Below are 27,848 nucleotides of genomic sequence, written 5' to 3' on the forward strand. Positions count from 1 at the left end.
ACACAATGTGGCCTTTTGTGACTGACTTCTCTCACTCAGCAGCATCTTTTCAAGGTTCATCCACGTTGTAGTGTGTATCAGTGACTCCTTCCTTTTTATTGTCAAAATGTATTAATCGTAACAACTTTTGAAGATCAGACCAGCTTTCCCTACAAAGAAGCCATGCCTTTGTGGATTGGGCTAACCCAGGCCATCTGGATGCTGGATCTGGGACCCCAGCCCTGAGGGTCTGGGCAGCCAGGGGTCAAGGGGCTCCACAGGGGCCAGACTCTGAGTTCTGTTCTATGTCCCATCTGGGCAGGTGGTCTATGTGAACAACCAGAGGTACATGGCTGCCATCATCCTGAGTGAGAAACAGTGCCAAGAACAACTCAAGGAGACTAACAAGAGCTGCAATGGTGAGTGGTCTGGGCACTAGGGAGCCGGGGTGGTGGCCTCCCCGCCCGGTTCCCTGGCAGCACCATAACTCTCCCAGGTCCTATTGTCCTGTACTTATAGCCTTGATCCTCGCGCCGAACCAGAAGGCCAAGATGCTAGAGGTGGAGCTGGCTAAGGAGAAGGCAGTGTGCGCCAAAGACAAGGAGGGTCTGGGGCTGAGCAAGCGGGTGGTAGAGGAGCAGATGGCCGAGTGCGGCAAGGCCCGGGAGCAGCAGCAGCAGGAGCGGCAGCTGGCCGAGGAGCGCCTGCAGAAGGTGCAGACCCTGTGCCTCCCACTGGACAAGGCCAAGTTCGAGACAGAACTGCGCAACCTCTGGAGGGACTCCATTATCTCACGCTCTCTTGATTCTCTGAGCTACAGCCCATACCATCCCTTCGGCTCAGAGGTGGCCTCCATCCGGAGAAGCTGCGACCACCTGCCTACCCTCATGAACACCAAGGTGGAGGAGCTGGCCCAGAGCCTGCGGGCTGGCATCGAGCGTGTGGCCCGCGAGAACTCGGACCTCCAGCGCCAGAAGCTGGAGGCCGAGCAGGCCCTGCGGGCCAGTCAGGAGGCCAAGGAGAAGGCGGAGAAGGAGGCCCAGGCCCGGGAGGCCAAGCTCCAGGCCGAGTGCGCCCGGCAGACCCAGCTAGCGCTGGAGGAGAAGGCCGTGCTGCGGAAGGAGCGAGACAATCTGGCCAAGGAGCTGGAGGAGAAGAAGCGGGAGGTTGAGCATCTCAAGATGCAGCTGGCTGTCAGCAACTCAGCCCTGGACACCTGCATCAAGGCCAAGGTGGGCTGGTGGCCCCGGATTTAGGTGGCAGTGGGGTTGGGTCTAGAGGCCAAATTGGTGGTAATATTGAACTTGAGTATGAGGTCGATTCAAGGTTAGTTAGGACTTGAGACATTAGGATTGGGGCCAGGTTCGTGATGGGATCAGCATTGAGGAAGAGTGTAGGATTAAGATTGGAGTCGGAGGGAGGGTGGCTGTCGGGTCCAGGGTTGACTGAGGGGTGAATCTAAAATGTCAGTTGCTTTGGGATCAGGCTAAGTTGAAGCACTGAGGTTGGATTTAGAATTGAGCCTGGGGTCACACATAGGTGGGCTGTGGAGTCTAGAGTTGGTTTAAGTATTATGGTTACATATTCATGTAGGATTTTATTGGCATTAGGATTGGAGTGGTTTGAAGTTGACAATGACACTGAGAAAGGGTTAAGGGTTGGGGTTTAGGGTAGTTGGATGGGCCTCAAAATTGGTTTAGGGTGAGGATTAGGGATTCATGGAGGGTTGGTGTCAGGGTTGGGAGTTGGTTGAAGAATCAGGGGGCAATGGGTTACAGTTGGGAGTGACATTAGGGTTAGAGAGAGGGTTAAGGCAGGTCTAGAGGAAGGCTTGATGTGGGCGTTGAATTTGCATTTAGTTAAGTCGCAGTCAGTTCTTGGTGACTGCCATGTCTAGAGTTGGTATGGGTTAACGTTAGGGTTCCATCTCATGAGTCTTAGAATTGGGCTTGAGTTTGGAGTTTAGATTGTGAGAAAAAGTTAAAAGTTGGGTGAGAGTGTTTGTTGCATCTGGTGTTGGGTGAGAAGTGAATCCAGGATGTCAGTGGCTTTGGGATTGGGTTGAACTGAGGCACTGAAACAGGCTCAGGTCGGTGCAGGTGGCTGGTGGTCTAGAGATAATTACAAGTTTGGGGCCAAGAGTGGATTTAGGATTTCATGGGGATGAGGAGGGGCAGGAATTGGCATTGACCATGGGTTAGGAATTGAGGTTGGGTTGGGTTTAGGGTGGCTGGTTAGGGGTTGAGTTGGGCTGGCATTGGGATATATTTGAGGGAAAGGATGAGATCACCCTGGGTTAGGGTGGTGATATATTGGATTAGGGTTAGGTTCAAGGCTGGGTCTAGAGTAGAAGCTGTGCTGATGCTGATCTTTGGATAGGGCTAGATTGGGGGTTTGTTTCAGGTAGAAGCTGGGGGGGTCTAAGTTTGAATTGGGGTCGAACGTGGTCTTGGGAAGGTGTTTGTGGGTGGCCGTGATGGAGCCCAGGGTTAAGGCTAGGGGAGTGGATTTTTCATAACAGTTGGGTCTAGGGGAGGGGTTGGGGTCAGAGTTAGATCTAAAATTATAGTCTGATCAGGTTTGTCATTGGGATTGGGTTTAGGTTGGGGTTAGATTCTAAGGAAGGTTCCATTTTCACGTTGGAATCGGATTTTAAGTGATTGAGTTCAGACTGGTTTTGGATTTCAGGTTTGGAGCGTTGACTAAGCTTTGTTTGAGGCATGACATTGAGAATCAAGGTCCAGTGGTTTACAGAGTGGGTCGAGTTCAGTCTGGAGAGGGGCTGGGTTGGGTGGATGAACTCAGCCAGGGTCATGGATTGGGGTCAGATTGGCACTGAGGCTATAACAGAGACTGAGGCAGGCTGGCCCCGCACATCTCTGGGGTCTTCCAAGCGAAGCCCGTCTCTGCAGTCTCCAGTGGGTACAGATGATTATACATCCAGTACCACATGTATCTTTCCCCATGAGTTATCTGTCTGCTTCTCCACCCTGGAAGGACCACAGAGCCAGGTCTCCAAAGGCATAAAGGGGCAGGAACCTCCCTGGCACTCTGGTTCAGGGGTCCCAGCTTCTGCCAACCTCCCTCTATCCATCTTTCCACAGTCGCAGCCGATGCCTATACCAAGACCTGTAAGCCCTGTCCCCAACCCGCCGCCCATTGGTGAGTCAGGGCAGACCCAGGAAGGGTGGGGGATCTTCCCCGCCTCGTATCCCGGGCTGCCAGCCTATCCCTAGCCCAGGGGAAGGGGCTACTAAGGCAATATGTTGAGTCTAACCTCTCCCTCTCTCTGCAGACCCAGCTGGCCTGGAGGAATTCAAGAGGAGGATCCTGGAGTCCCAGCGGCCCCCTGCAGGCAATGTAGTCCTGTCCAGGTGAGGCGCTGAGTTGGTTGTTTCAGGGCTTTGGTCTCAAGACTAGGGGTGGAGGGAGGCCTGTCTCACACTTACTGCTTCCTTAATTGAGCGCCTGCCGTTTACCAGGCCCTTTGCTGGGCTCTAGGGACACAGCAGTGACCAAAACACATGCAGTTGTAGTCATGAAACTCCCTGAATAGTGGGCAAGAGAGACAATGATAGAACCATGATAAGAAGAGTGATCAAGATTCTACAATTGTTAGGAGCTAGTATGAGCCTGGCACAGTGTTAAGCACTCTGCACTATTAACTCATTCAGTCCTTACAACCTATTGGCCGGCTACTGTTATTCCCACTTTCTAGATGAAAAGAGTGAGGCACGAAGAGGGTGTGCATGACGCTCCAGGTAACGCAGCCAGGGAGGGATGAGCTGGGACACGAACCCAGGCATCAGGCTCCAAACGGGCAAGGGAGGGCCTTGGTGAGAGAGAACCTTTGAGATGGGGGATGGGCAGGAGCCGGCCAGCCTGGGGAGGACAAGGGGAACAGTGCTCCAGGAGCATGAGCAGCCAGGGCAAAGGCCCAGGTGGCCTAGACTAGGGCAGGGGAGGGTGGCCGGAGAGGAGGAAAGGAAGGAAGAGGAACAGTGTCCGTGAGTGACCCTCGGCCTCTCGTTCCACCCCTGTCCCTGTGAGCCTCACTTTTTACTTCTACAAAAATAGGGGCTTCTGAAGTGAAGGGCATGGACATGCTTTGCCAACTGTAAAGTGCTGTCTAGCAATGGCTGGAGCAAGGGGCCGGGGGCCTCAGTAGGGAACCTCAGGGCGCCTGGCACATGATCAGTTCATGCCTCAATGCCTGTGACCCCCTCACCGCCTCCCAGGGCCCGGTCATCCATCCAATGGCACCCTGTGCGTCATGGGGAAGGTGACTCAGGCTACCGCCCCAAGAACACCCTGTGCTCCCTCCTCGGGAGAGGCCACACTCCCCGTTCAGCAATGCATTACTGGCCTAGGACCTGGGGATTGACAGTCTCATTTGCAGGTTAGGATCTGAGGCCCAGGGAGACAGCTGAGATTTTAAGTCAGATCCCGCTGACCACAAAGCCTGTGGCCTCCTTCAATGGCTTTGCCACCAGACTGCCGTCCCCTTAGATCCATTTCAGACTCGTGCTGATCACAAGCCTTGGGTCAGACTTCCAGAGGTCTCTCGCCAACTCCTGAAGTTTCTCCACATGCACTTCCATCTCCACTATACCTCGTCTTACATGCTCCCTCCAACAGGAGCTCAATCGCTTGCAGAACTGGTCCCCTTGCTCTGGATGGCTGTGCCAGGCAGCCCACAAAGAGGAAAGCAGGAAGATAGGGAGAAGCCCCTGCTCTGAGTAGTTTTCCTCTTTCCATCTTGGCCTGAAGCCATCATGGCAAGGAAGGAGGTTCTATTATTATCCCCATTTCTCAGAGAGGGAACTGAGGCCCCAAGGAAGTGATCAGCCCTGGGTCATGCGTCAGCAAGTCAGGGCCAGAGCCAGACCTGTCTGGGTCCCAGATGAGAACGGGGAAGCTCTTGACATTGTTTACCCCAAAGGACCTCGACCTGCCAAGAAAACAATGTGCACTTAAGCCTGGGCCCCTCCTGCTTCTCTCTGCAGGGTCGCAGGAACAGCCTCTGGCTCGCTGGGCTCCAGCCTTGACTAGCCTTGCCCGGAGAAAGGAGCCAGGGACAAGCAGGCCAGGGCCATCGACAAGCAGGCCAGGGCCATCAGCTTGGGGCTTAAGTCCTGGCTCGGCCAGCCACTCACTGGGCAACCATGGGCGAATCACTGGCCAGAGAATCACAACATTCAAATTTTAGATTTTAGATGAACCCAATTAGGGGCTGGGTCTGAGGTCCAGCATCGGCTGCCCCACGGCAGCTGATTCCCTTTCCACTCTTACTCCTCGGCACCTCGAGGAAATCTCCGCCGGTGCTAACTCACCCTCTCTCGCGTTCACAAAGCACAGGCAGACCCAGGGTCCAGAGTCACCAGGACTTGAGCACAGGTCTGTCTTCTTAATTTCACATTCTTAAGTCATTTTATATTGATGGCAAGTGCACCAGCTTTCCTTTACTTGGTAAGATTAGGTGTCCTTTGGAGATCAATTTAATTAATTTAAAAAACCACAATGGAGATGAAGACAAATATTAAATAAATATTGGCTTAGGGGCTATGTGGCTGGGGGTAGCAAAAGTTGTGACGGTGATGTGGAAGGCTGAAGATGGGAGTTCAGCCCTGACTGAGTCAGGCACACAGCAAGTGTTGCTCAAGTTCATTGCCATCACTATTATGATGTCTGTTCGTTCAACCCATATTTCTGGACCCAGGCAGGAATAAGGCACAGAAACCTCCACTCTTTGGGGGCTCACAGTCTCTTGGGGAGACAGATGATAAACCAGATGAATGAGTCATTATAGGGCCCTGGGCAATGGGCAAGAGAAGAGATGAGGGAGTATGAGGAGGTTAGAATTTTCCACAGGGGGCCAGGGCAGGCTTCCCTGAAAAGGTGACATTTGAGCAGAGAACTAAAGAAGGTGAGGGAGAGGCCATGGGGGGAAGAGGGTTCCTGGGCAGGGTGCACCAGGCAGCGAGCACAGCCAGTGCAAAGGCTCTGGGGCAGGACCATGACTAATGAGTGAGGAGGCTAGTATGGCTGGAATGGAGTTATCACGGAGGGAGAGTAAGAGGTAAGGTCGAGATGATGGGGACAGATCAAGCAGGCCTTTGTGGCTGCAGTAAGGACTTTGGGAGTCCTGGGCAGGTTGTGAGCAGAGAAGGATATCCAACTCAGGTGTTCACAGGCACCCTCTGGTCACGGGTGGGGGTGAAGGTGGGAGCCAGGAACCAACTTGAAGGCAACGGCACTGGTCCAGGCCAGCAATGGGGGCTTAGGAGCCTCCATCTGTGAAAAATGGTGAGGGGTGACGCTCCTTTGCAGGCTGACGGATGGGAGCGGGTGAGGCATGTGTCAGACAGTGGCTGGAGCCGGGGAGGGTGGACCAGAGCCAGCCAAGGAACGTGAGGCTCGGGCCCCAGGGAAGAGCCGGGGAAGGAAGGGAGGGGGCCAGCGGAAGCAGGACTTGGCCACGGCCCCCTCCTCCCCGACCAGGAAACAGCTTCTGTGCTCTGCACCAACCCCTGACCCCTCGGGAGAACCTATGCCAGGCCAGGGAGGGGGAAGGGCATTCCCGACAGCAGCAGGATGGCTCCTGCAAAGGCAGGGGGTGGGGGCGGAAGCGAAGTGATGGTTCTTGGAATTTGGGGGGACCGTGGCAGGGTTTGAGTCCCTGAAGAGAAAGTCTGGTGGGGCAGAGTGGGTGGAACCTTGAATGCCAGATCGAGAGGACTTGGCTTTGTCCTGAGGGCGCTGGGGGGCCATGGAAAACTGTGAGCAGGGGCAGGCTCATTAGAAAAACCATTCTGGGAATAAATCTATGGGGAACTGGGGGTGGACAGGGGCTTTGAGGCAAACTCCCAGGATCCCCAGAGCCTTAGGGAGCAAAAGTGAGAGTGAGACAGACTGCAGCAGAGGCCTGGAGCACAGGGGGTGGCTTCTCTGAACTTCAGATTTGTATAGAATGAGGAAGCACACATCTCAGTCCCACTGACCCAAAGTTCAACACATAGGAGTCTATCAGGGAGGGTGAACCCTGAGGGAGCCCGAGAGTCCTTGGTAGCAACAAGGGGCCAGGGTAGGAGGAGGCAGGCCTGGCACGGTTTGTCCTTCTGCTTTCTGATTGACTATTGTATTTCCAACTCCTTCCTGCCCTAGTGGCTGAGGAGGCTCCCAGCCTGCAGGACTGAGGGGCGGCCCTGACTCGTCAATCTGCAGACCTGGTGCAACAAGACGTCCACAGCACAGAACACAACCAGGGCCACACTCAGGCGACCTCCTGCACACACACCACAGTGGGCACCCTTGGCCTGCGCCCCATGCTTGTCACACCACCTAATACTCTCACAGACCCACACCTATACCACACAATCCCTCACCCAGATGCTGTGATGACATCCCAGCAACACAGCAATGCTGTCACACAGACACGATGACAACGTGATTCATACTCTTCTGCCCAACCTTCGCCCAGCTTTACACCCCTCCACGCACACGGGCCCAGGCATCCACAGCACTCCTCACACCCTATGCCCCGTCTGTGCACCCCTGCGCCTGTGCCGCCCTCCTCCTCCTATTCCCTTATCTCTCGATGCTTCCTCACTCCCAGTGCTTCAGGCCTGGGGAAGTGAGAACAGGAAGACATTTACCTTCATCCCTGGGAGTTTCCAGGACCCCCTCTCACAACAGGGAGCATCTGGTCAAAGGGTGAAGGTAGCCCATTGGCCAGCCTCATGGCCAGCAAGAGCACTGACCCTTCATTCCCTCTCCCCCAATATGCAGCCCTGCCTGTGGTCCCTATGTTAGTGGCACTAAATAAATATTATTGACCCCTTCAGAAACGTCAGAGTTGTGATTTCTGCTTTGAAAAGGTACCTCTTGGCCTTCAGCGAGAAAAGACTAGAAAGACCAAAGTTGCAGAACCTAACACTCTTCCCACAACATCCTTAGGCCGGAAGATCCTTCAATCCAGAACAAACTTTGGGGGACACCAGCTTCCCCCAAGGTCTAGGCATTTCCATGTGGCAAGAGACAGCATTGCTGTCTATTTCTTGTTTAAAACAGTAGATATTTACAAGGCAATTTCTTAAAAAGCAGATTACCCATTTGTAGCTTTCATTTTTCTAGATTTGCAAAGATTCCCCCAGGTCTTGACAACAATTGCTGAGGTTACCAAAGCCTGTCATGAATTGCAGGAACTCCTCCTCGCCAAAATTATTCCAGGAACAATATCATAAAAGTCTCAGGCCGTTTGTTTTGTTTTTTTGTTGTTTGTGGTGAGATGGGATGTCAGAAAGGGCACCAGCATCTAGTTTGGGAGTGCTTCAACTCCCCGATCACTAACTTAGGTAGGCATGAGAAGTACATTAGAGCAGTGGTCTCCAACCTTTTTAGCACCAGGGACTGGTGCTCCTAAGAGAATCTAATGCCTGATGATCTGAGGTGGAGCTGAGGCGGTGATGCTAGCACTGGGGAGCAGCTGCAAATACAGATGAAGCTTTGGTGGCTCACCTGCCGCTCACCTCTTGCCATGTGACTCAGTTCCTAGCAGGCCACAGCCCAGTACTGGTCTGTAGCCCAGGGGTTAGGGACCCCTGGATTAGAGGAACACAGAGAAATTACATTATACCCAGAAGACTGTGAGAAAAAAAAAGTTAAAAAGTCATAATTCCTACTGCTGGTGAAGATGTAGAGAAAAGGGCATTTTCCTACAGGACTGGTAGAAATGAAAATCTTGTCATAGCTCTTCTGGAAATTAGTTTGGCACTATTTAATAAAAGTAAAGATGTACCGATCCTTCGATTCAGCCACCCTATTCCTGGGGCTTTATCCCTGAAAAGTAAAAACTCCAGGAAAAAAAAAAGCAAACGGCTACCGAAGGAAAAACAATCTAAAAGTTGTGATCTAGAATCTCAGCTTGCCCCCCCACACCCTGGCCCTTGATTCCCTCCCTGCCCATCCCCTGGGACCCTGGATGGGGAGGGGGATGAGTCATGAGGACAGGGCTGGCAACACACACTTAGGGCAGGCAAGTCTGGAGGGACAAAGGAGCGATACTTCCTGGATACGGAAACGCGGGTGAGAGACAGCTGCTGCAGGAAACACTCGGCTGGGGCCCCGCCAAGCCAGGGCAGGGGGGTCAGCCAGGCCAAGCTGCCCAGACGGGCCAGTCTGGAGGCCCCAAGGAAGTGGGGACGTCCCTGATCCTGAGCCTATTGCCTGGGCAGCCTGAAGTCCTGGAGAGGACGCTGACGCCAGCCAGTCCCAGCAATCACAGGACGTGAGTTTAGATTTCTGTAGCCAGACATCCCTGGATTTGATTGAATCTTGGCTCAGTCCATCTCAGCCTCCATTTTCTCATCTGAGAATTGGGTGCGATAATAATCGTTCGAAATTCTCTGGACACATGGGCACAGGTCTGTAACTTATAGTTGGCCTCTTTCATCTAGAACATCCCAGGATCTCATCCCTCCAACCGGCCCCCCAAAAGGGCCCTGGCTCAGTCCTCCAACACCTAGATCTCAGCCTCCGCCTCCAGGATGGCCCTCATGCTGGTCCAAAGGGATCTTTCCATCATGGGATCTGACCACGTCCCTCTCCTTCTCACATACCCTCTGTGGCTCCGCATTACCTTGGGCACAAAGTCCACTTCCTCGGCTCTCTTGTCCCCCCCGCTTCCATTCACAGTGCAGCTCCGGCTTCCAGCTGTCCTGAATGTTTAGTTCTCTGACTAAAAACTCACTGACTCTTTTAGTTTTAATTTGTACTAGCCCTCAGACTAAAATGCTTCTATCTTGCCTGATAAATTCTTCTTTCTCCAAGGACCAGCCCTAGAGATTCCTCCTCCGGGCAGCCCTCCTGGATGCCCTAGGTATAGCCCTTGCTCCTCCTGGGGGCCTCCCCAGCCTATCCCTCATTCTTTCAGCCCTGATCCTATAGTTCTGACTTACCCAGGCTTGGTGGCCTCCCCCAGGGGGCAGGGGTAGAAGGAATGACTGAGGATCAGTTGGGAGCAATTGGCAGACCCCCTCCAGCTGCCGGGTGAGGCTCTGACTCTTTGGGGATTTCCTGTGACCTCTATAAATAACCCCCACAGCTACTTCCCACAAACCACCTCACTCTTCTTGGAAAAAAGGGACTATAGCCAAGGACCTCAGTCCAGCCATGTGCCAGGGCCCAGGGCATCCTGCCCCAAGAGCGTCTCCTTCCCTACACGGACCCTACTCACCCTTTCTGGGAGCCCTCCGGACCCTCTTCACACTATGACGACATCTGGATACCCAAACTCACTAGATTCACATTATTGCTTTTCTTCTCTGGGCATCAGTCTGCTTTTCTGCAAAATGAGCATGATAGTGATATCCACGGTCCTGGCTCATGAGAAACCCTTTCCCTCCAAGAGACCCCCCATTCAGGGGCAACCCCAGCTGTTGAATAAGCAAAGAATTCAACAAATAGTGACATATTGCAATGAAGTCCGTGAAGACCTGGGGTTGGGGTTCCCCTTTAGTTGGGTGGTAAGCACCTCCTGAAGACCTCCTTTGTGGGGCCTGGACACCTCCCAGCCTCTGCTCATGTGTCCCCTGGAGCCTGAGGTTGTATCTTCAACCGTGGGAGGTGGAAACAGTTTTCTGATTCTGGAAAAGATCCTGACTCTATTTGAGACTCAGTTTCCGCCTCTGGCAAGGGAAGTTGACCATTTACACACTGCCAGGTGGGTGTGGAAGCCTGGCTCCCTGGGACTCTAGATCTCTGGGACCCTAGGCAGCCAGAGTTCTGATAGAGAACAGACAGGCATCTCCCTTGTTAGAGCGAGGCGCCCTCTGCTGGTTTGTCACCACTATAGCAGGCCCCCCATAAGTCTCAAAATTAAAGGCCTCACTAACAGGCCCATCCTCTCCTCCTCCAACTCACCTCCCTCCTGTCTTCTCCTCACTCATTCTGCTCCAGACACACTGGCCACCTCACTGCTCCTTGAACATACCGTGATGTTCCCACCTCGGGATCTTTGCACATGCTGTGCCTGCTGCCTGGGACACTCACGAGCCTCCTCCACCTGGTTTCCTTCTTCTCATCATTCAGATGTCAGCACAAATGCCACCGCTGCAGGGCAGCTAGCCCACAGTCCCTGACCAGGTCAGGTCTCCTAATTGTAAGTTCGCACAGCGGCCATCGGACCTCACTGGAAGTAGCTATGTCTCTAACAAAGGCAGGGGTGATGCCTGCTCATTCTCCTCCACGTTCTCAGCACCCTACACTTGGCCTGTTGCACAGAAGGCCTACAGTGAACTCAAATTAGAGTTGAACAGACCTATGTGCAAATCCCAAAGCCTGAGATCTCCAACAACCTACTACGACTCTGAGCCTGTTTCCTCATCTATAGAACTGTAACAAAATGCACACCACATTGTGCTATTATGAAAATCCACCAAAATGACAAGTACAATTCTAGCCTATACAGGCTGCTTGATAAATATTCACTGAGTGAATGAATGAATCAATGAAAACTAAGCTTGGAGAGGGAGTAGAGCCTCGGGATTTTACAAGCCACTTTTAAGGTATAAGAAGCAAATTTCTAGATTAATACTAAAAAAGAAATGACAACTTGCAGAGCAATAAATAAACAGTGTATATAGAAAATACAAGACAAAATTTTTTTGTCTTTTACAGGTGCATCCAAAAGTATGCATACATCCAAGAGAAAGTTCTAAAAGGACACAAGTTAAGCCATGACCCCAGTGGGGGTGGATTTCCACATTTAAACATTTCTAGATCACCTAAGTTTTTTACGTTTCTTTGGTATTTGCAAAATAAATTAAAAACTATGAAACAAAGACCCCTGAGACCCTCTTACCTCCCTCCCAACCCTCCATTGTTATTCCTCTGGCATCAGGCGCCCCAAAAGACCTCTGTTCAGCCCCACTCCAGGGCCTGAACCCCCAGCAAGTCCCTGCAAGGGAATGTGACCAGCTAGAGCTTGGTCATTGCCAGCAACAGGGAGCTCACTCACCGTTTTGGGGTCAAGTTCTTCCCTGAGGAGAGAAGAATCTCACTTGGCCTAAGCTGTTCCCAGATGCCTCAAGGCTTCTGAGTGCCCACCCAGCCTGGTCCAAATTTCAGCGGTCTCTTTACTTGCCCACACAGAAGTCCTGGAAGATAATGTCCAGGATCTCTTCAGTGCCCCCTCCACCAGCGAGGTGGGCCAGGTGCCCCCGGGCAACTCGCAGTGCCTCAGCAGCCAGGGATACGTCTTTAGCTTGCTTGTAGTGGCCGAGGGCATCAAGGCAGCACTGGAGGTGATGCTGGTGCCTTGCACGTGTCAGAAGTGGTGGGCCTGTGGATGGGTCCCCACACCTGGTAGGAACAAAGAACATGCTCTTAACCTTTGCCACCACCACTCAAAGGGGGGGATGAATCATACCCATTCTGCAGATACAAAAACTGAGTCCGCAGTCAGGTACGTGTCCCAGAGCCCGTGGCTTAGCCCCCTCATGAACTTGGGTAGAGGGAGGCTGCAGGGGCAGGAAGGGGTGGCTCACACTGCAGCCAGCTCCTTCCTCAGTGCCTCCAGGAGGCTGTCCAGCCCCTCCCCTGTCAAGCAGGACAGCAGCAGATGTGGGGGAAGGTCCAGACGGGGGTCTGGATCCCCAGGGGGCAGTAGGTCTGACTTGTTCAGCACTAGCAGGAGACGCTGTCTGTTCCCATTGGGGCTCTCGGCTCCTGCGGGGCTGACAACCATGTCCAGGAAGTTGCAGCTGGATGGAGAGGCCAGGTCAGAGGCATCCAGCACAGCCAGAATGAGGTCAGCCTGCTCCAGCCTGGAGGAGCAAAGAGAACCAACTGAGCAATGACCCTAGAATATGGCAGTTAAGGACATTGGGCTGGGGGGAATGTGAGAGGGAGTAGAGCATTGGAAGCCGAGTAGAGCATTGGAAGCCGAGCAGAGCAAGATGGCCAGGAAGAATGGGAAAGATGGGGCAGAGCATGTGGGCAGAGGTCAAAATCTAATGGCTGCCCTCCCCAAATCACCCCAAATCACGGGCTCCTCACTTAATTTTGTGATTCAAGAACAAAGAAAACTACATGCAATACAGAGAAAGGGAGAGGAAGGGCCCCATTTCCTGCTACCACCTCTCTGTCTGCCCACCCACCTCTTGCGAGCACGCCGCACACCCTCCTGCTCCACTGGCCCTATGCCCTCCCGCAACCCTGCTGTGTCGCTTAGGAGTGCCGGGAACCCAGCCAGATCCACCGGAGTCTCCAGCACGTCTCGGGTAGTCCCTGGCTCCGAGGACACGATGGACACAGGCTTCCGGCCTGGGAAGGGGGAGAAGGTCAGAGAAAGGTGTGATCAGTGAAGATCAGGGAACCCCTCCCCCAAGCTCCAGCCCCAAGCTGGACAGAGCTTTGGTCCTCCCTGGCCCCTTCCCCACAGCTGAACAGCTCAGTTCCCCAGCTCCTGACCCCGCCCCTAGCAGTAGGCCCTGCCCCCTGCCCACCTCCCACCTACTGAGCAGGTTCACTAGGCTGCTCTTGCCGGCGTTAGGGGGTCCAGCTACCACTACGTGTGCTCCTGAGCGGAGCCTCTGCCCGCGCCTGGCATCCCGAAGATGTGTTCCAAGTGCCACCTCCAGCTCCTGCACTTGGCTGTCAGCTATGGATGGAGGAAAGCAGAAGGGAGGGAGTGAGGGGGCTTCTGGGGGCTGAGATGTCAGGTATCCCCACTCCCCACCCACAGGCAGACCCACCTCGCTCTAGGACGCCCTCTTCCAGGTTGTCATCCTCCCCAAAGTCAATATAGGCCTCCACATGGGCCAGAGCCTGAGGGAGGGAAGGGAGGTGTTGTGATCACCCAGGAACCCAGCCCCTCATTTGCCCAAGTCCAGCCCAACCTAAGGGGCCAGACTGAGGCTCATAGGGGATGGACAAATGGGGTCTCTGAGGCATACAATGGGAAAAAATGGACTTGCCTTAGTGAGAGTCTCAGCCCAGCCACGGCAGAGGTGACCCAGTTCTCCATCCAGCTGCCTCAGGGCCTGCCGCCGCTGCGCCTCAGTTTCGGCATGGATCAGATCCGCCAGCCCCTCCACCTCGGTCAGGCTCAGCTTTCCGTGAGCAAAGGCCCGCCTGGTGAACTCGCCCGCTTCCGCCGGCCTTAGTCCTGGCACTCTGCCTGCGGGACGGTCCTGGGTACTGAGCCCATGGTCCTCACCCAGGTCTACTGGCAGAGCCAGACCTTGAACCCAAAGCTGCAGACTCACCCAGGGCCTGCAGAACGCCGCTCACCACCGCCGGGCCTCCATGCACGTGGAACTCCGCGCAGTCCTCAGCCGTGAAACTTTGGGGACCTAGCGTGGCAAGGAGTCAGAGAAGAGCACAGCCTGGACAAAGGCCTGGAGGGGGTACACTGGGTTCATGGGAACTACAGGAGCCCCTCACCTGGGAACCAGAGCACTAGCGCGCGGTCCAACGGCTCCCCAGAGCAGGGGTCTCTGAGCAGACGCAGGCAGGCGCAGCGGGCTGGGGGCAAGTCCCGGGGCGCCGTGAGGCTCCGGAGGGCGTGGCCGCTGGCGGGGCCGCTGGTCCGAATCACTGCGATGCCGCAGCGACCTTGACCGGAGCTCAGCGCGAAGATGGTGGACCCGGATCTGGGGACTGAGGAGCCACTGCCCTGGCGCGTGCACGGTCTGGGACAGGAGAGGAGAGAGTCAGTGCATCTGGGAGGCTCTGCCGCAGAGTGACAGAGGAATCAAGGGTTCGGAGGCTCTGCGGCTGGGGAATAGACAAGTTGGGAGGGCCTGAGACCAGAGGGTGACCTGATTGAGGACTCTGAAGCCAGGTGACCTAGGGCTCTGCAACAGAAAGATGAGGAAATTGGGGTTTGGAAGAACTGGAAAGGTGGTTATGCCGGTCCCCAGGCTCCAGGGATAGAATTTGGGGCCCAAGTAGCGCCCCACACTGTCTCACCCCTTTCCCGGGTAACCCCACCTGCGAGGCCCACGTGCCGCCCGGGCTACCAGGGTCCAGGGTACCCGCCACATGGATTCACAGCCAGCGATCCGCCTGCCCACCCTGCCTGAGAGGCTTCAAGTCCTGGCAGGAGGCCCCGCCCACTCAGCGGCGTGACTGGTAAAATGCTCAACGGTTCTCGGCTACCATTGGACCCCTAAAGACGTACCGCCCACCCAGTGAAGATCTTTATTTCTATTGGCTGCTACCAGGGAAGGAGGCTGGGGGCTGCACTCAGCGGTGCAGCGAAATAGCTTTCCCCACAACAACATTAGACCGAATTTTACGATCCTAGAGAGGTTGGGATGGAAGACAGTGGCAATAAGGGGCAGGAGGAAGGCAGGCACAGGGCGGTGGGAATTACAGCGAGGCGAGGTTTCGACTCCTGTGTTTTCTATCCGGCCATCTGTATCCTTAAGCGAAGCAAGAGCATCTCAGTGGCTCGGAAGGATGAGTTCCGAGGGACCCGCACACTGGCCCTGGGGAAATCTTGTCCAAACTTCTGGGAAGATGCCTGCTTGTTTTTTCGGAACTCTCCAGGTTTTCGCCCCTCCCCAGCTTTCCCTCCCGCCGTTCCTCGGCCTGGAATACCCTTCCTCATTTAACAAATTCATTCTCGGGGCCTAGCTCCAAGGTCCCCTCCGCCAGGAACCTTTCTTGGTACCCTCGGCACAGCACTCTCTCCTTTCTGGGCTTCCCTGGCCTAGGGCTGCTCCTACAAAGCTGAGTATCATCTGTCTCTGGTGAAAACCAGAAAGAGGAGTCTCGGAAATTACTTTCAGGTTAACCCAGGAGAGGGCTAAACATTGGAATAAAGCGCTGATGGTGGAATTCCAGGCACTGGCTGGGAGGGGTCTCGAGAGCGCTTTTGCAGAGCTAATTCTCTGGTTCTTGGACGGAACGGGCGGGCGGTTCACTTGCCCTTTGGGATGAATTGGTTTGTCGGGCTAGAGTTCTAATTCAACCCCGCCCCCTCACTATCCCGCCGTGCTCAATTTTTAAATTTGTAGAAGAGGAACAATGACATTTATTGTCTCTGAGTTGCTCCATCTGTTACAAACATACGTCAAGCGCCTACTGTGCGCATTCTGAGAACCAGACCCACCCTGGCTGAACTCTAAGGGAGGAGGCAACTCAAGATGGGCAGGGGTCCGGGTGCCAGAGAAAATACAGGTTGCCCAGTTAAATATGAATTTCAGATAAACAATGAATAAAGTTTTGTCCCATGTAATATTTGAGAAATACTAAAAATGTATTCAGTTATCTGAAATTCACATTTGTAAAAAATAGTATAAACAAAGCCACTTTAAAATGGAGCCAGAGCTGCCATCTCAGAGAAACTGCCTTGCATCGTCTCATGCCTCCTTTGGGATGTTAAAATGGGGTAAAACAACCTTGGAACTGGGTCTGAGCTACCTTGTTTCCCAAAGAACTGTTTGCCAGGATAACAAGAAAGCAGGTATTATGACTGCTGGACTGAAATTTTAAAACATTGTTTAGAATTAACATCACTGTTATGTTTCCTGCACCAATAGAAATTCATTCCTTTTACTGATATAATTGTTCCCCTTCTTTCTCATAAATACCCATTGCCTTTGTTTCCTAATTGCTACACTATTCGGGCTTCTGCCCTTGTTAGTCTATCCAGAATGGATAGCTATTCTTATTGATATCAAAGAAAAATACACACTTTTTGGTTCTCACTTTGAAAGGACTTTTATTTTTAGGTTAACTGGGAGGACTGTTATTTTTACTTGGTAAACTGGCAACTTTCGGTCCTCTCTGAGACGGTTACATCCTGAAGGATGTAGGGGTGAACTGGACGAAGAGGAGGTGAAGGGTGTCCTAGGCAGTGTCCTGAAGCAGGACCTCCTATAATTATTCACATTCTAGCTGTGGTGAAGTTAATGTTACCTGATATCTCTCCGGATTAGCCCTCCCCCTCTCACGTTTAGTTGTAGTCAAATCAAGACCACCTCAGATTCCAAACGTGCCTTTTCCAGACTCAGACAGAGAGTCCGGGGCGGGCAGTACCGAGACTTGGAATCCGGCGCGGGCGGGGACAAGGAGGGGAAAGCACCTTCCGTGCGGGCGGGAACGAGCACCAGAGAGCGAGGTGGGCGGGCAAGAACGAAACCCAGAAAACAACAAGGGCGGAGTCGAGAACCCCAGAGCGACGTGCTCAGGGCCGAGCAGGAGACTCGAGGTTCGGCGCGGGCGGGGACGAGAAGCAGAGCTCAGGCAAGCGGGGACCGCGGCTGGCGCGGGCGGGCGCGGCCTTTGTCTACTCCTCCCGCGCGTTCTGCCGCTGCACCGGCCCCATGCGCCCGAGGCCCCCAGGAGCCCCGGCCGCCCGCAGCCCCTGACCTGCTCTACCCTCGCCATGGCCGAGGCCACCTCCGGCGCCGGGAGCACGTCCCTGGAGGGCGAGCGCGGCAAGAGGCCCCCGCCAGAGGGCGAGCCTGCAGCCCCGGCGTCCGGAGTTCTAGGTAGGTGTGCAGTGGCTCGGTTTGTCAGGGTTGCAGGTGCCTGTAATGCAGACGGCGGCTGGACCGGGAGGGGGATTGGAATCAGCTGTCCCCAGCCTGGAGCCCAGTCGAGGGGCTGGCTCCTCCCAACACTGCGGCTGGGCAAGCGCCGGCGGGACGGTGCAGCCGGCGGGGGTCCCAGAGCAGAGATACGGACACGCCCCTCCCAGAGCCCAGGCTCGTGGCAGAGCCCCGTCACCCTTTGGGCTACCGGATCGCGGCTGGGCAGGGGTGCGCCTGAGAGTTCCTCTCCACAGAGAGAACAGAATCATAGTCTTGGGTTCGAATCCCAGCTCCGCTGTGTGACCTTGGGCGCGTGACTTAAATGCTTTGGGCCTCAGTTTCCCCACCTATGAACCGGAGGTAAGAACCGCACCCAACTGTGAGGACGCGCTGACATAATGTGGTGAAGCTTTCAGGGCTGCTTGAGTTAGCACCCCATTGATTGTGGTTTTGGAGGCGGAGCTGGGCCTCAAGAATGAGTAAGATTTGTAAAGGAGGGCCTGACGGAAGGACACTCCTGAAGGAGGGCTCTCTGGTGCAAGGACATGAAGGGAAGGAAACAAGCCTAAGCCAGAGCTCACGGGGCCTTGAATGCCAGGCTGAGTGCTCAGGACCCCTGGCTAGTGTGTGAGCAGGGCAAAGGCTTGAAGCCAGGCTCCTGGTTTGGGAGTAGCCTGATTCTGGCCTAACCTGCCTGCCCCCCAGATAAGCTTTTTGGGAAGCGGCTCCTGCAAGCAGGTCGATACCTAGTGTCCCACAAGGCATGGATGAAGACTGTGCCCACGGAGAACTGTGACGTGCTGATGACCTTCCCAGGTACCTGTGCCCACCCGCCCAGTGCCCAGTGGGGACTCCCCTGAGCTGGGCTCCCCTGAGTGGGAGTCCGTCTGTAGGAGGCCTCGTACCCTTCATGGCAAGAGCCATCAATCCTTGTGCCCCTTGGCAGACACAACGGATGACCACACGCTGCTATGGCTGCTGAACCACATCCGCGTGGGCATCCCTGAGCTCATTGTGCAAGTCCGCCACCACCGCCACACGCGTGCCTATGCCTTCTTCGTCACCGCCACTTATGAGAGGCGAGTCCCTGGCCCTGGCCTCTCACTGACCCTGCCACCCAGCTCCCCACCCTTCAAAGTGCCAACAACGAGGTCCAGCCTCTTGTTTGTCTCAGGTGGCCGCCAGGTGCACCATCCCTAGTTTCAGGATGGTGAGCCAGGGTCTCCCCATGATCCCATCTCCCCTGCCCTCCCGCAGCCTACTCCGAGGGGCTGATGAGCTGGGTCTGCGCAAAGCAGTGAAGGCCGAGTTTGGCGGGGGTACCCGTGGCTTCTCCTGCGAGGAGGACTTCATCTATGAGAATGTGGAGAGTGAGCTGCGCTTCTTCACCTCCCAGGTGCGCCAGCTCGGCACCCAGCGCATATCCCTAACCCCCAGACGGCTACTTGCTGTGCTCACGCCCTGTCCCCTGTAGGAGCGCCAGAGTATCATCCGCTTCTGGCTTCAGAACCTGCGTGCCAAGCAGGGTGAGGCGCTGCACAATGTGCGCTTTCTGGAGGACCAGCCAATCAGTGAGTGAGGCGGGGCCAACCCTCCAATCATTCGTGGGGAGTTGGGTGGGGCTCTCAAAGGACAACATATCAGGGCAGGAGGCGGGGCCTGGAGCTAGTCAATTAATGCGCTGAAGGGGCGAGGCCATAGCAAAGGGTGGAGCTTATGCCCCAGGAGGCAGGTCCAAGAGAACCTTTTCTGAGACTGGGATGAAGAAGGGGCAGAACCATAGACAGCAGTCCATGTATATTGTGCTGTGTGGCCCTGGGCCTCAGTTTCTCCACTAGAAGGGCAAGTTCACCTTCTGAAGTCAACTTTGCACCATTCTTTAGTCATTCAGAGCAATAAACTGAGGCTAACGGCTTTATTTGAAAATACGGTTCCCCACTGGGACCCCATCCTTCTAGGTTTCATACACCCTCCGCTACTTGTGCCTGTGCCTACACCTCTCAAATTTTGAAGGAGAACTAGATATTCCAACCACCCAGAACACCCCTGGGAAGAGCCTCTGCAGGTTTAAGAGCAGGCAAAAAGTTGTGACTTAGGTTTCAGCCAAGGGTGTCTGGCCAGGCCAGACATAGGCAGAGGGGCGGGGGTCACCCATTCTTGTCCCCCAACAGTCCCTGAGTTGGCGGCCCGTGGGATCATCCAGCAAGTGTTCCCGGTCCACGAGCAGCGCATCCTGAACCGCCTCATGAAGTCATGGGTGCAGGCTGTGTGTGAAAACCAGCCGCTAGGTGTGGCCCGGGCCAGGGGTGGGCAGGGATCCCAGGAGGCAGGCAGGGCTAACCAAGAATCCCTTTTTCACCTGACAGACGAGATCTGCGACTACTTTGGTGTGAAGATTGCCATGTACTTTGCTTGGCTGGGCTTCTACACGTCAGCAATGGTGTACCCAGCTGTCTTCGGCTCTGTCCTGTATACATTCACAGAGGCAGATCAGGTGCCAGGCGTGGGCTGGGCAGGGGCTGGGTCCCCAGAGACACCCTCTTCCCTGATCTGGCTTGGCCAACAGCTGAGCCCTCCTCCGCCACCCCCAGACAAGCCGAGATGTATCCTGTGTGGTCTTTGCCCTGTTCAACGTGGTCTGGTCGACGCTATTCTTGGAGGAGTGGAAACAGAGGGGTGCAGAGCTAGCCTACAAGTGGGGGACACTTGACTCACCTGGGGAAGCTGTGGAAGAGCCACGACCCCAGTTCAGGGTGAGTTAGGGGATGCTTATTCCAAGGACTCTGACAATGTGGGGTCAAGGCAGGGAGCACTGCAGGAACAAAGACAGGAAGTGTGAAATCAAGCTGCAGCATCAAAAAGGATGTGCCAAGTAGGGGGCCCTCATTCTCAGAGGAGAGGGGTGGGAGACTGGATTTGAGAGACTGTGACGGGTGCACCAGGTGGGGGCACCACACAAGCAAAGGCATGGTGGAAAGAAATTGACTTCAGAGGATTGGGAAAGGTGTATGGAGTGGGGGCAGCTCCTTCTCCTGATGCTGGGCCTGGCCTTCATCCTCTGCCAGGGCGTGCGACGCATCAGCCCGGTGACACGGGCCGAGGAGTTCTATTATCCACCCTGGAAGCGGTTGTTCTTCCAGCTATTTGTGAGTGTCCCCTTGTGCCTCACCTGCCTGGCCTGCGTGTTCCTGCTCATGCTCGGCTGTTTCCAGCTGCAGGTGACCTCTTCCAGCCCCCAGCCCTGGCCCCAACCTGGTGACCACCTACCTAAGTCCAGCCTGAGCCAAGCCCAGCTGCCAGGGTGACCTGTGAACCCCTGTCCCCGCAGGAGCTGGTACTGAGTGTGAAGGGACTACCCCGTCTTGCCCGCTTCTTGCCCAAGGTTGTGCTGGCCTTGTTGGTCAGCGTAAGTGCAGAGGGCTATAAGAAGCTAGCTATCTGGCTCAACGACATGGGTACGCCTTTCATGGAGAGATCCCTGCTGCCCGGGCCTTGGGGAGGAAGGTCACCTGTGCCCACAGGGAGCCCGAGTCTCCCCCTCACTTGTCCCCTTGGCCCCCAGAGAATTACCGGCTGGAGAGCGCCTACGAGAAACACCTCATCATCAAGGTCGTCCTGGTGAGTGGCAGCCAGCAGGTGGGGCACAGTGGGGATTCCTGGGGACAAGAGCAGCATGGTGAATGCCCTCCTGCTCCCCTCAGTTCCAGTTCATCAATTCCTACCTGAGCCTCTTCTACATCGGCTTCTACCTCAAGGACATGGAACGCCTGAAAGAGGTGAGACCCTGGCCCGAGGCAGTGGCCCCCATGTGGCCAGCGGGGGACCGGGCATGGCCCAAGGGGTCCATGGGCTTTCCAGCCCCTCCCCCCTCCATCCTTTTCTCCTCTCTGTCCGTCCGTCCATCCATGTGTCCTCTCTCTGCCTGTCACCCCCCATCTGTCCGTCCGCCTGTCCATCGGTCCCTTCACAGCTCCTGCTCGTCCTGTCCCTGTCCCAGAGCCTCGAGCGGCAGCTTCGGGCAGTGCTGGTCCCGCTTATGGCCCTGCGGTTCCGCCTGCTCCTCCTCTCCCTTCGGGGCCTCCTGCGCCTGGCCCAGGCCAAAGTATGGGCAGGTGGCGAGCCCCAGGGGCAGGCAGTGTGACTCTTCTGGGGGCTTCATGCCAAGCTGAGGGTGCATGCTGTGGGGAGATGGGGCTCCATTGGTTGGGTACAGGTAGCAGGGGCCCCTCAAGGCCCCAGGCACTGGCTGAGCTTCTGAATGATGCTACGAGCAGGATGGCCCCAAGCCCTCAGCAAGTTTGGCTGGGAGTGCTGTGGTTGGTAGCAGGTAAACAGTGGTAGAGGCTGCAGAGGCTGGGGACTGTGTGTCCAGGGACATCCAGAAGGGCAAGTTAAGAATTGGGTCAGAGCCACTATCTGGAAACGTGCTCTGGGAGGACAAGCGCCCCATCCCAGCAGCCTGTCCTGGTGCCCAGGACCTCGCCTGCCCCCCACGTGGCCTCTCTCCACCCCCTTCCTGCCCCTAGATGCTGGCCACTCTGCTGATCACCCGCCAGTTCTTCCAGAACGTGCGCGAGGTCCTGCAGCCACACCTGTACCGACGGCTGGGCCGTGGCGAGCTTGGCCTACGGGCTGCTTGGGAGCTGGCCCGGGCCCTGCTTGGCCTGCTCAGCCTCCGGCGCTCTGCACCCCACCACCTTGAACCCCAGGCTGAAGAGGGTGGTGGCAGCGATGGCGGAGGGGGCCGCAGGTGTCTCAGCGGGGGCTGTGGGGCACCTGAGGAGGAGGAGGAGGCCACAGTGGAGCGGCGGCCAGCAGGGGAAGGAGGGGAGGTGGGGGACGGGCCACAGGGAGGCAAAGAGGAGGAAGAGGACGAGGAGGAGGAGGATGAGGAGGAGGACGAAGATGAGGAGGAGGGTGAGGAGGGTGGTCTCCTGGACTGTGGGCTCCGCCTGAAGAAAGTCAGCTTTGCTGAGCGGGGGGCTGGGCGACATCGGCCTGGCCCAAGCCCAGAGGCCCTCCTGGAGGAGGGTAGCCCCACAATGGTGGAGAAGGGGCTGGAGCCGGGTGTGTTCACACTGGCCGAAGAGGACGATGAGGTGGAAGGAGCAACTGGCAGCCCTGAGCGGGAGCCCTCAACTGTCCTCCGCCGGGCCGGGGGTGAGGGCCGTGACCAGGGGCCCTACGGGGGCCCGGAACCAGAGCCTGGCTCAGGTGACTCAGCCCGGAGGCAGCGGCGGCAGAACAGGTCCTCTTGGATCGACCCACCTGAGGAGGAGCACTCACCCCAGCTCACCCAGGCTGAGCTCGAAAGCTGTATGAAGAAGTACGAGGTGAGGCAGGTGTCTGAGGGCGGAGGCAGGAGGGCCCTCGGGAGTAGGCACATGGTCTGCTGCTGGAGGTGCGGGTAATGGGGAGGCCCTTGATGTAGTCAGGAAACTGCCGGAGGGAGAGGCTCTGGGTCCGTTTAGGATCATTTGAGGGAGTAGGCTTGACAGAGGAAGACAGTCTAAGGTGGGAGGTGTCTTGGTCTGAGAGAGGACCTGAGGTCACACCCAGGTGCCCACCCGCAGGACACGTTCCAGGACTACCAGGAGATGTTCGTGCAGTTCGGCTACGTTGTGCTCTTCTCGTCCGCCTTCCCACTGGCTGCGCTGTGTGCCCTGGTCAACAACCTCATTGAGATCCGCAGTGACGCCCTCAAGCTGTGCACAGGGCTACAACGGCCCTTTGGACAGCGGGTTGAGAACATCGGCCAGTGGCAGGTGTGGGAGTTGCCAAGGGCTCCAAGCTGAGGTGCACAGGGAGGAGCATAAGGCCCAGGGAGGAGGGCTGACCCTGCCCTACTGTGTCCTCCTACAGAAAGTGATGGAAGCCATGGGTGTCCTGGCAATTGTAGTCAACTGCTATCTCATCGGCCAGTGTGGGCAGCTGCAGCGCCTCTTCCCCTGGCTCAGCCCCGAGGCGGCTATCGTGTCTGTGGTGGTGCTCGAGGTGGGGCTGTTGGCAGGGCTGCGGGGCTGGGCTGGGGGGCCGGGCTGGGGGGCCGGGCTGGGGGGCCGGGCTGTGGGTGGTGGTCCCTGAGCCTGTAGCCTCCTCCTTTGTTGCCTCAGCACTTTGCTCTGCTTCTCAAGTACCTTATCCACGTGGCCATTCCCGACATCCCGGGTTGGGTGGCTGAGGAGATGGCCAAGCTCGAGTACCAGCGCCGGGAGGCCTTCAAGGTACGCAGGATGGGATTGGGTTCAGTTTACCCCTCTGGTCAGTGGGCCATCTCCTCCTTGCCTAGCTGGCAGTCACACCTTGGCAGGAGGGCAGCTGTGCAAAGCCCGGTGTAATAATTAGTGCTCTTAATAGGCCTAGTCCCTTCTGGAATCCCAGAGCCATCTGGCACCAGGCTGGCACTCTGGACATTCAGTCACCTCCAGCTCATCCAGCAGTACCCTATTCAAGGTCAGGGACATGGCTGATGCTTCCGAAACTCAATCTCTGGTGCATTCCTCAGAAATTTTCAGAGTGGCCAACAGGCACTCAAATTTATGTCGCTGGCCAGTGTGGACTCTGGTCTGTGCCAGTCACAGCTCTGTCTCACCAGTCTTCCAGAAAGTGGGGAACCTCTGATATCCAATATTTGTTTACACTCTCCCACTTCCTAGATGGTGTCTGGCACATGGCTGGGAACAGAGCTGATGGCCAGTAAACATTCTCTTCTCAGTTCTCAGAAAACACTGTCTTGGGTGTAGGGATGCAGTTGGTGCCCAATAAGTGTTTAGATCTCTCCCGCTTCCGCAGAGAGCCCACACATCCTCTCTTCCCAGTCCTCCTAATGGCCTGTCTCCCCACAGAGACACGAGCGCCAGGCTCAGCACCGCTACCAGCAGCAGCAGCGGCGGCGGCGGGAGGAAGAGGAGCGCCAGCGCCACGCAGAGCACCATGCCCGGCGGGAGCGTGATTCCAGTGGCCGGGAGGAGGCGCGGGCTGAGGGCTCTGGGCTGGACCCCACTGCCCCTGAGAAGGCCTCGGCCAAGGCCAAGGGCAGCGGGGCGGGTGGCCACGGGCCAGAGCGGCCCAAGCGCCCAGGGTCCCTGCTGGCACCCAATAATGTCATGAAGCTGAAGCAGATCATCCCGCTGCAGGGCAAGTTCCTGTCATCGGGGTCTGCATCTTCCCTGACAGGCACGGGGCCAGGCCCTGCCGCCCGGCTGCCCTCTGCCCAGTCGCCCACAGGCAGCGACACCCGCTTGCCAGCCTTCCTCAGCTTCAAGTTCCTCAAGTCACCCGAGACCCGGCGGGACCCCGAGCGCAGCCACTCGCCGCCCAAGGCCTTCCACGCCGGCAAGCTCTTCCCCTTCGGGGGCACCCGGGCTGAGGCTGGGGCCAACGGGGCGGGCGGGCAGGCCCGGCCGGACGGGATCCCCAGCAGTGGCAGTGGCAGTGGCCGGGCCCAGCGCAGTGGGCTGGCGGATGAGGCTGCGGCTGAGGAGCCAGATGCCCTCCGGCCCGAAGAGGAAGGCTCAGGTCACAAGCTTTAACTCGGGGGTGGGGATTCTGGGCCAGGCTTTGGGGGTATGGTGGGGTGGCCAGGCCTGGGGGGAGGGGCCGAAAGGGACAGATGAGGTCCAGTCTCTGGTACTAGTTGGGGACTTGGGTCCATGGTATCTGAAGCCTCTTAGTCAGAGCTGGCTCAGACTCTTTAGGACCCTGAGTACCTGGAGCCTCATGCCAAAGCCCCCTGTCCCAGTGCTCTCTCAGGGCACCCCGCCCACCAAGCATCGGTGCCAGCAGAGATGAGGGAGGCCCCTTCAACCATCTGGCCCAGCCTCTCCTGCCCACACCCAGCTCATTCTGGGGGAACTGGACCCCCCAGGCCTCTATGCAACTCCTCACCCTGCTGCCCAGTGTTCAAGGAGGCCTTCCTGAGGTAGAGGCTAGGGCTGCCCAACTAGGGAGCTTGGGGTACTTGGGCACAGGCTGCACCCACAAATTTGTGCTAAGCAGAGGCGCAGGCCTCACCCTCAGCCTCTCCCACCACGCTGGTCCCGACCCCAGCCAGGGGTCCAGTAACGGTACCAGGGAGCCCAAGAGGTGGCAGCTGCAGGAACAGAAACTTAAGTCTGAAATCAGAGACTTCCTCAGACTAGCCTCTCCCTGGAGTAGGAGGGATGTAGTGCCTAGGCAGGGGACGCACCAAGACACTGATCAGAAGCAATAAGGCCTTAATGTGCCTGGAACTCGGGAGGGAGTGTAGGCTGGGTCCCGAGCGGGATCCGGCAGCAGAAGGTGGGGACGGCATCCCCCGGAACGGCCCATCTCACCTCCGCAGGGACAGCGCTGACCCTGGTGGGCGCTCCCACCCTTCGCACCCGCTGCATCCGGAGCCCTGCGCCATCAACGCCAACACCACCTCCCCGGCCCCCAACACCGCCTGCTGGCTGCTGGCAGTGGGATGGGCCATGGGGCTGCGGAGGTGAGGGTGCTGCCCCCCACCAGGCCCCTGCCACCAACACTGAGTGCCAGCCCTGTGCCCTAGCCGGGCCTCCACCTGCCCCCCAACCCCTGCCAGGGGATGCCAGCTTCTACAGCCTCGCACCTCCGCCACTGCCACCATCCTCTGAGCTCCCCGAGCCCCCAACAGCCTCACCCAGCTCCAGCCCCAGCCCTCAGGCTGTGTGCTGGCCCAGTGGCTGGCACTAGCTCCTCTGGGCGCCCTGCCTTCCTGTTCTCATGCAATAGCAGTCACGGACCGGCGGCTGCCACCCAGGAAATGCTTTGGCCCCCAAAACCCCAGTATTGGCCACCCCCTCCTGGGGCAAAAGCCTGGATCTCCCTATCTGCCGTTTTTTCCTTTCGATCAGGCCAGAGGAAACGAAAGGAAACACCCACTCCCCCCCAAAAAAACAACAGAAAACACAGAATAGGCGATTATTTATTTGTTTTTAATTTATTTTGTCATATTTTTGTAAAACGGCAGAAATGCAATAAAAAGTATATTTCAACAGTGCCCGAGGACAGAGCAGTGGAAACAGGGCTCAGAGGGCCCAGTGACTTGAGGCTGGCACCTGGTGGGCCTGGGGCAGGAGCTCACTCTGTCCTGTGGCCTTGGTGCCTCCTCCTAAGAACTGGGTCTTGAGGCCATGGATGGAAAACTCCAGACTGTGCTGCCTCTGAGACGCCCCAGATTTGGGGGCCGACTCCAGGCCTGGGGCCCCTGGGAGGAGCTGCAGAGCCTCAGGCCATGTCTTCAGCCTCCTAGACAAAGGAAGAAATCTCAAAGTGCTGAAAGGACTCAGCAGTTTGGGTGCTGGGCCTGAGTCAGCTTCAGCCTCGCAGGGTGGTAGTAGTGGGGGAGGGCTGACACAGTCCCTCTCAGCTGCACTTTCTGGCACACCTGCCTCCCAGGCCTCCATCTGAAGCATCAGGCAGTGGGAAGAAATTGGGGCATGAAAATTGGAAGGCACCTTGCACCCAAGTTGAAATGCTGAGGAAACGGTAGATTCTGGGGATCCCTGGACAGATGGGATGTTTTGGGCGAGTGGCTGGGATGCCACACTGGCCCAGCTGTTAAGACTGGAGTTGCTGGGACTTTTCCATGTGTGATCAGTGATGGATGTTATGTCTCTCCATGCCTCAAGCATGTCCATATCCAAAGTCTTGGAGCCTAAATGGGCCCTGTTCCAGGGCTGGGGGAGCATGTGTGAGGAAGGGGCACTGTAGGGGGATGGGAAAGTCAAAGGTTCACTGGAGGCAAGAGAGCAGCCTGTGCAAAGGCACAGAGGTGTGGGAAAGCAGAGTTAGGTGTTTGGAGGAACAGGAGTAAGAGGGCCCCAAAGGTAGGAGGTATGGGTGGAGGCCAGCTTCAGGACCTGCGCCCAAGAGCACAGGGAGGTCTGAATGGGGCACAGCCGTGGGACCCCTGTCCACCCGCACCACAGACAGCATTGGCAGAATGAAAAGGCTGGGGAGGCAAGGGTGCAGGTGCCACCTGCTCCTGCTCTGCCCTGACTTTGAAGCTGAAGTCCTGCCAGCTTCTCAGTCACTAATAATCGGTGATGCCACAGACCTGCCCAGAGCTGGACCAGCCCCCAGGACTGGGGATTCCAAGCAGGTCTGAGAGCCTCCAGGGACTCGGTCACCCCAACACAACCAAGGGCAAGCTTGTACTTCCTGAGCACCTGTCTTGTGACTACAGTGCCCCAAAAACTGCCCATGCTATGGATACTGCCCACAACTGGGAGGCAAAGCCCTTGGCCCCATAACACAGCTGGATGGCCTAGTATGGAACCTGCCAACACAGGAGGATCTGGGCAGCCCAGGCCTGAGCAG

At 56.5% G+C, this 27,848-nt stretch overlaps 3 protein-coding genes across 9 annotated transcripts in view; 2 read left to right on the forward strand and 1 right to left on the reverse strand.

Moving 5' to 3' along the window:
* Positions 1-11,215, forward strand: part of PLVAP (plasmalemma vesicle associated protein) — a 15,380-nt gene extending 4,165 nt beyond the window's left edge. Inside the window, exons 4-6 of the mRNA XM_011366836.2 lie at positions 3,084-3,141; positions 3,275-3,353; positions 7,144-11,215. Of these exons, the coding sequence (XP_011365138.1) occupies positions 3,084-3,141; positions 3,275-3,353; positions 7,144-7,150 (144 nt within the window). The 3' untranslated portion in view covers positions 7,151-11,215. The remainder of the gene's footprint in view (positions 1-3,083; positions 3,142-3,274; positions 3,354-7,143) is intronic.
* A 380-nt stretch (positions 11,216-11,595) lies between these two features.
* On the reverse strand, positions 11,596-15,103 carry GTPBP3 (GTP binding protein 3, mitochondrial). 3 transcript variants are annotated; one of them, XM_011366837.2, is made up of 9 exons: positions 14,974-15,103; positions 14,425-14,672; positions 14,247-14,333; positions 13,956-14,158; positions 13,734-13,806; positions 13,496-13,639; positions 13,137-13,302; positions 12,525-12,803; positions 11,596-12,339 (listed from the first exon to the last, which is right to left on the reverse strand). In XM_011366837.2, the coding sequence occupies exons 1-9, from the start codon at positions 15,024-15,026 to the stop codon at positions 12,114-12,116; spliced, it is 1,479 nt and encodes a 492-aa protein (XP_011365139.1). In that variant the 5' UTR covers positions 15,027-15,103; the 3' UTR covers positions 11,596-12,113. The 3 variants fall into 3 exon arrangements, with proteins under 3 accessions (XP_011365139.1, XP_023390290.1, XP_023390289.1); XM_023534522.1 differs by having other exon boundaries at positions 13,523-13,639; positions 14,953-15,088; XM_023534521.1 differs by having other exon boundaries at positions 14,953-15,087.
* A 2,054-nt stretch (positions 15,104-17,157) lies between these two features.
* On the forward strand, positions 17,158-26,440 carry ANO8 (anoctamin 8). 5 transcript variants are annotated; one of them, XM_023534491.1, is made up of 19 exons: positions 17,382-17,483; positions 17,780-17,885; positions 18,231-18,341; positions 18,472-18,604; positions 18,783-18,921; positions 19,000-19,096; positions 19,697-19,813; positions 19,892-20,019; positions 20,117-20,278; positions 20,591-20,743; positions 20,854-20,980; positions 21,088-21,143; positions 21,227-21,301; positions 22,052-22,858; positions 23,099-23,290; positions 23,388-23,519; positions 23,639-23,749; positions 24,371-25,043; positions 25,849-26,440. In XM_023534491.1, the coding sequence occupies exons 3-19, from the start codon at positions 18,293-18,295 to the stop codon at positions 26,217-26,219; spliced, it is 3,522 nt and encodes a 1,173-aa protein (XP_023390259.1). In that variant the 5' UTR covers positions 17,382-17,483; positions 17,780-17,885; positions 18,231-18,292; the 3' UTR covers positions 26,220-26,440. The 5 variants fall into 5 exon arrangements, with proteins under 5 accessions (XP_011365143.1, XP_011365141.1, XP_011365140.1 ...); XM_011366841.2 differs by lacking the exon at positions 17,780-17,885 and having other exon boundaries at positions 17,158-17,483; positions 24,371-24,860; XM_011366839.2 differs by lacking the exon at positions 17,780-17,885 and having other exon boundaries at positions 17,158-17,483; positions 23,660-23,749.
* The last annotated feature ends 1,408 nt before the right edge of the window (positions 26,441-27,848 follow it).

Source organism: Pteropus vampyrus, unplaced genomic scaffold (assembly GCF_000151845.1).
Source record: "Pteropus vampyrus isolate Shadow unplaced genomic scaffold, Pvam_2.0 Scaffold126, whole genome shotgun sequence".
Lineage (NCBI taxonomy): Eukaryota > Metazoa > Chordata > Mammalia > Chiroptera > Pteropodidae > Pteropus > Pteropus vampyrus.

Bases quoted from the DNA above. Each gene is read 5' to 3' on its own strand.
- GTPBP3 (XM_023534521.1), bottom strand. From the start codon at position 15,026: ATGTGGCGGGTACCCTGGACCCTGGTAGCCCGGGCGGCACGTGGGCCT. The intron at 14,673-14,952 runs GTGAGACAGTGT...CTCCTGTCCCAG, and splicing joins TGGGGTTACCCGGGAAAGGG to ACCGTGCACGCGCCAGGGCA. The intron at 12,804-13,136 runs GTGGGTGGGCAG...TTGCTCCTCCAG, and splicing joins GTGCGGCGTGCTCGCAAGAG to GCTGGAGCAGGCTGACCTCA.
- ANO8 (XM_011366838.2), top strand. From the start codon at position 17,378: ATGGCCGAGGCCACCTCCGGCGCCGGGAGCACGTCCCTGGAGGGCGAG. The intron at 17,484-18,230 runs GTAGGTGTGCAG...CCTGCCCCCCAG, and splicing joins CCCGGCGTCCGGAGTTCTAG to ATAAGCTTTTTGGGAAGCGG. The intron at 19,814-19,891 runs GTGTGGCCCGGG...TTCACCTGACAG, and splicing joins GTGTGAAAACCAGCCGCTAG to ACGAGATCTGCGACTACTTT.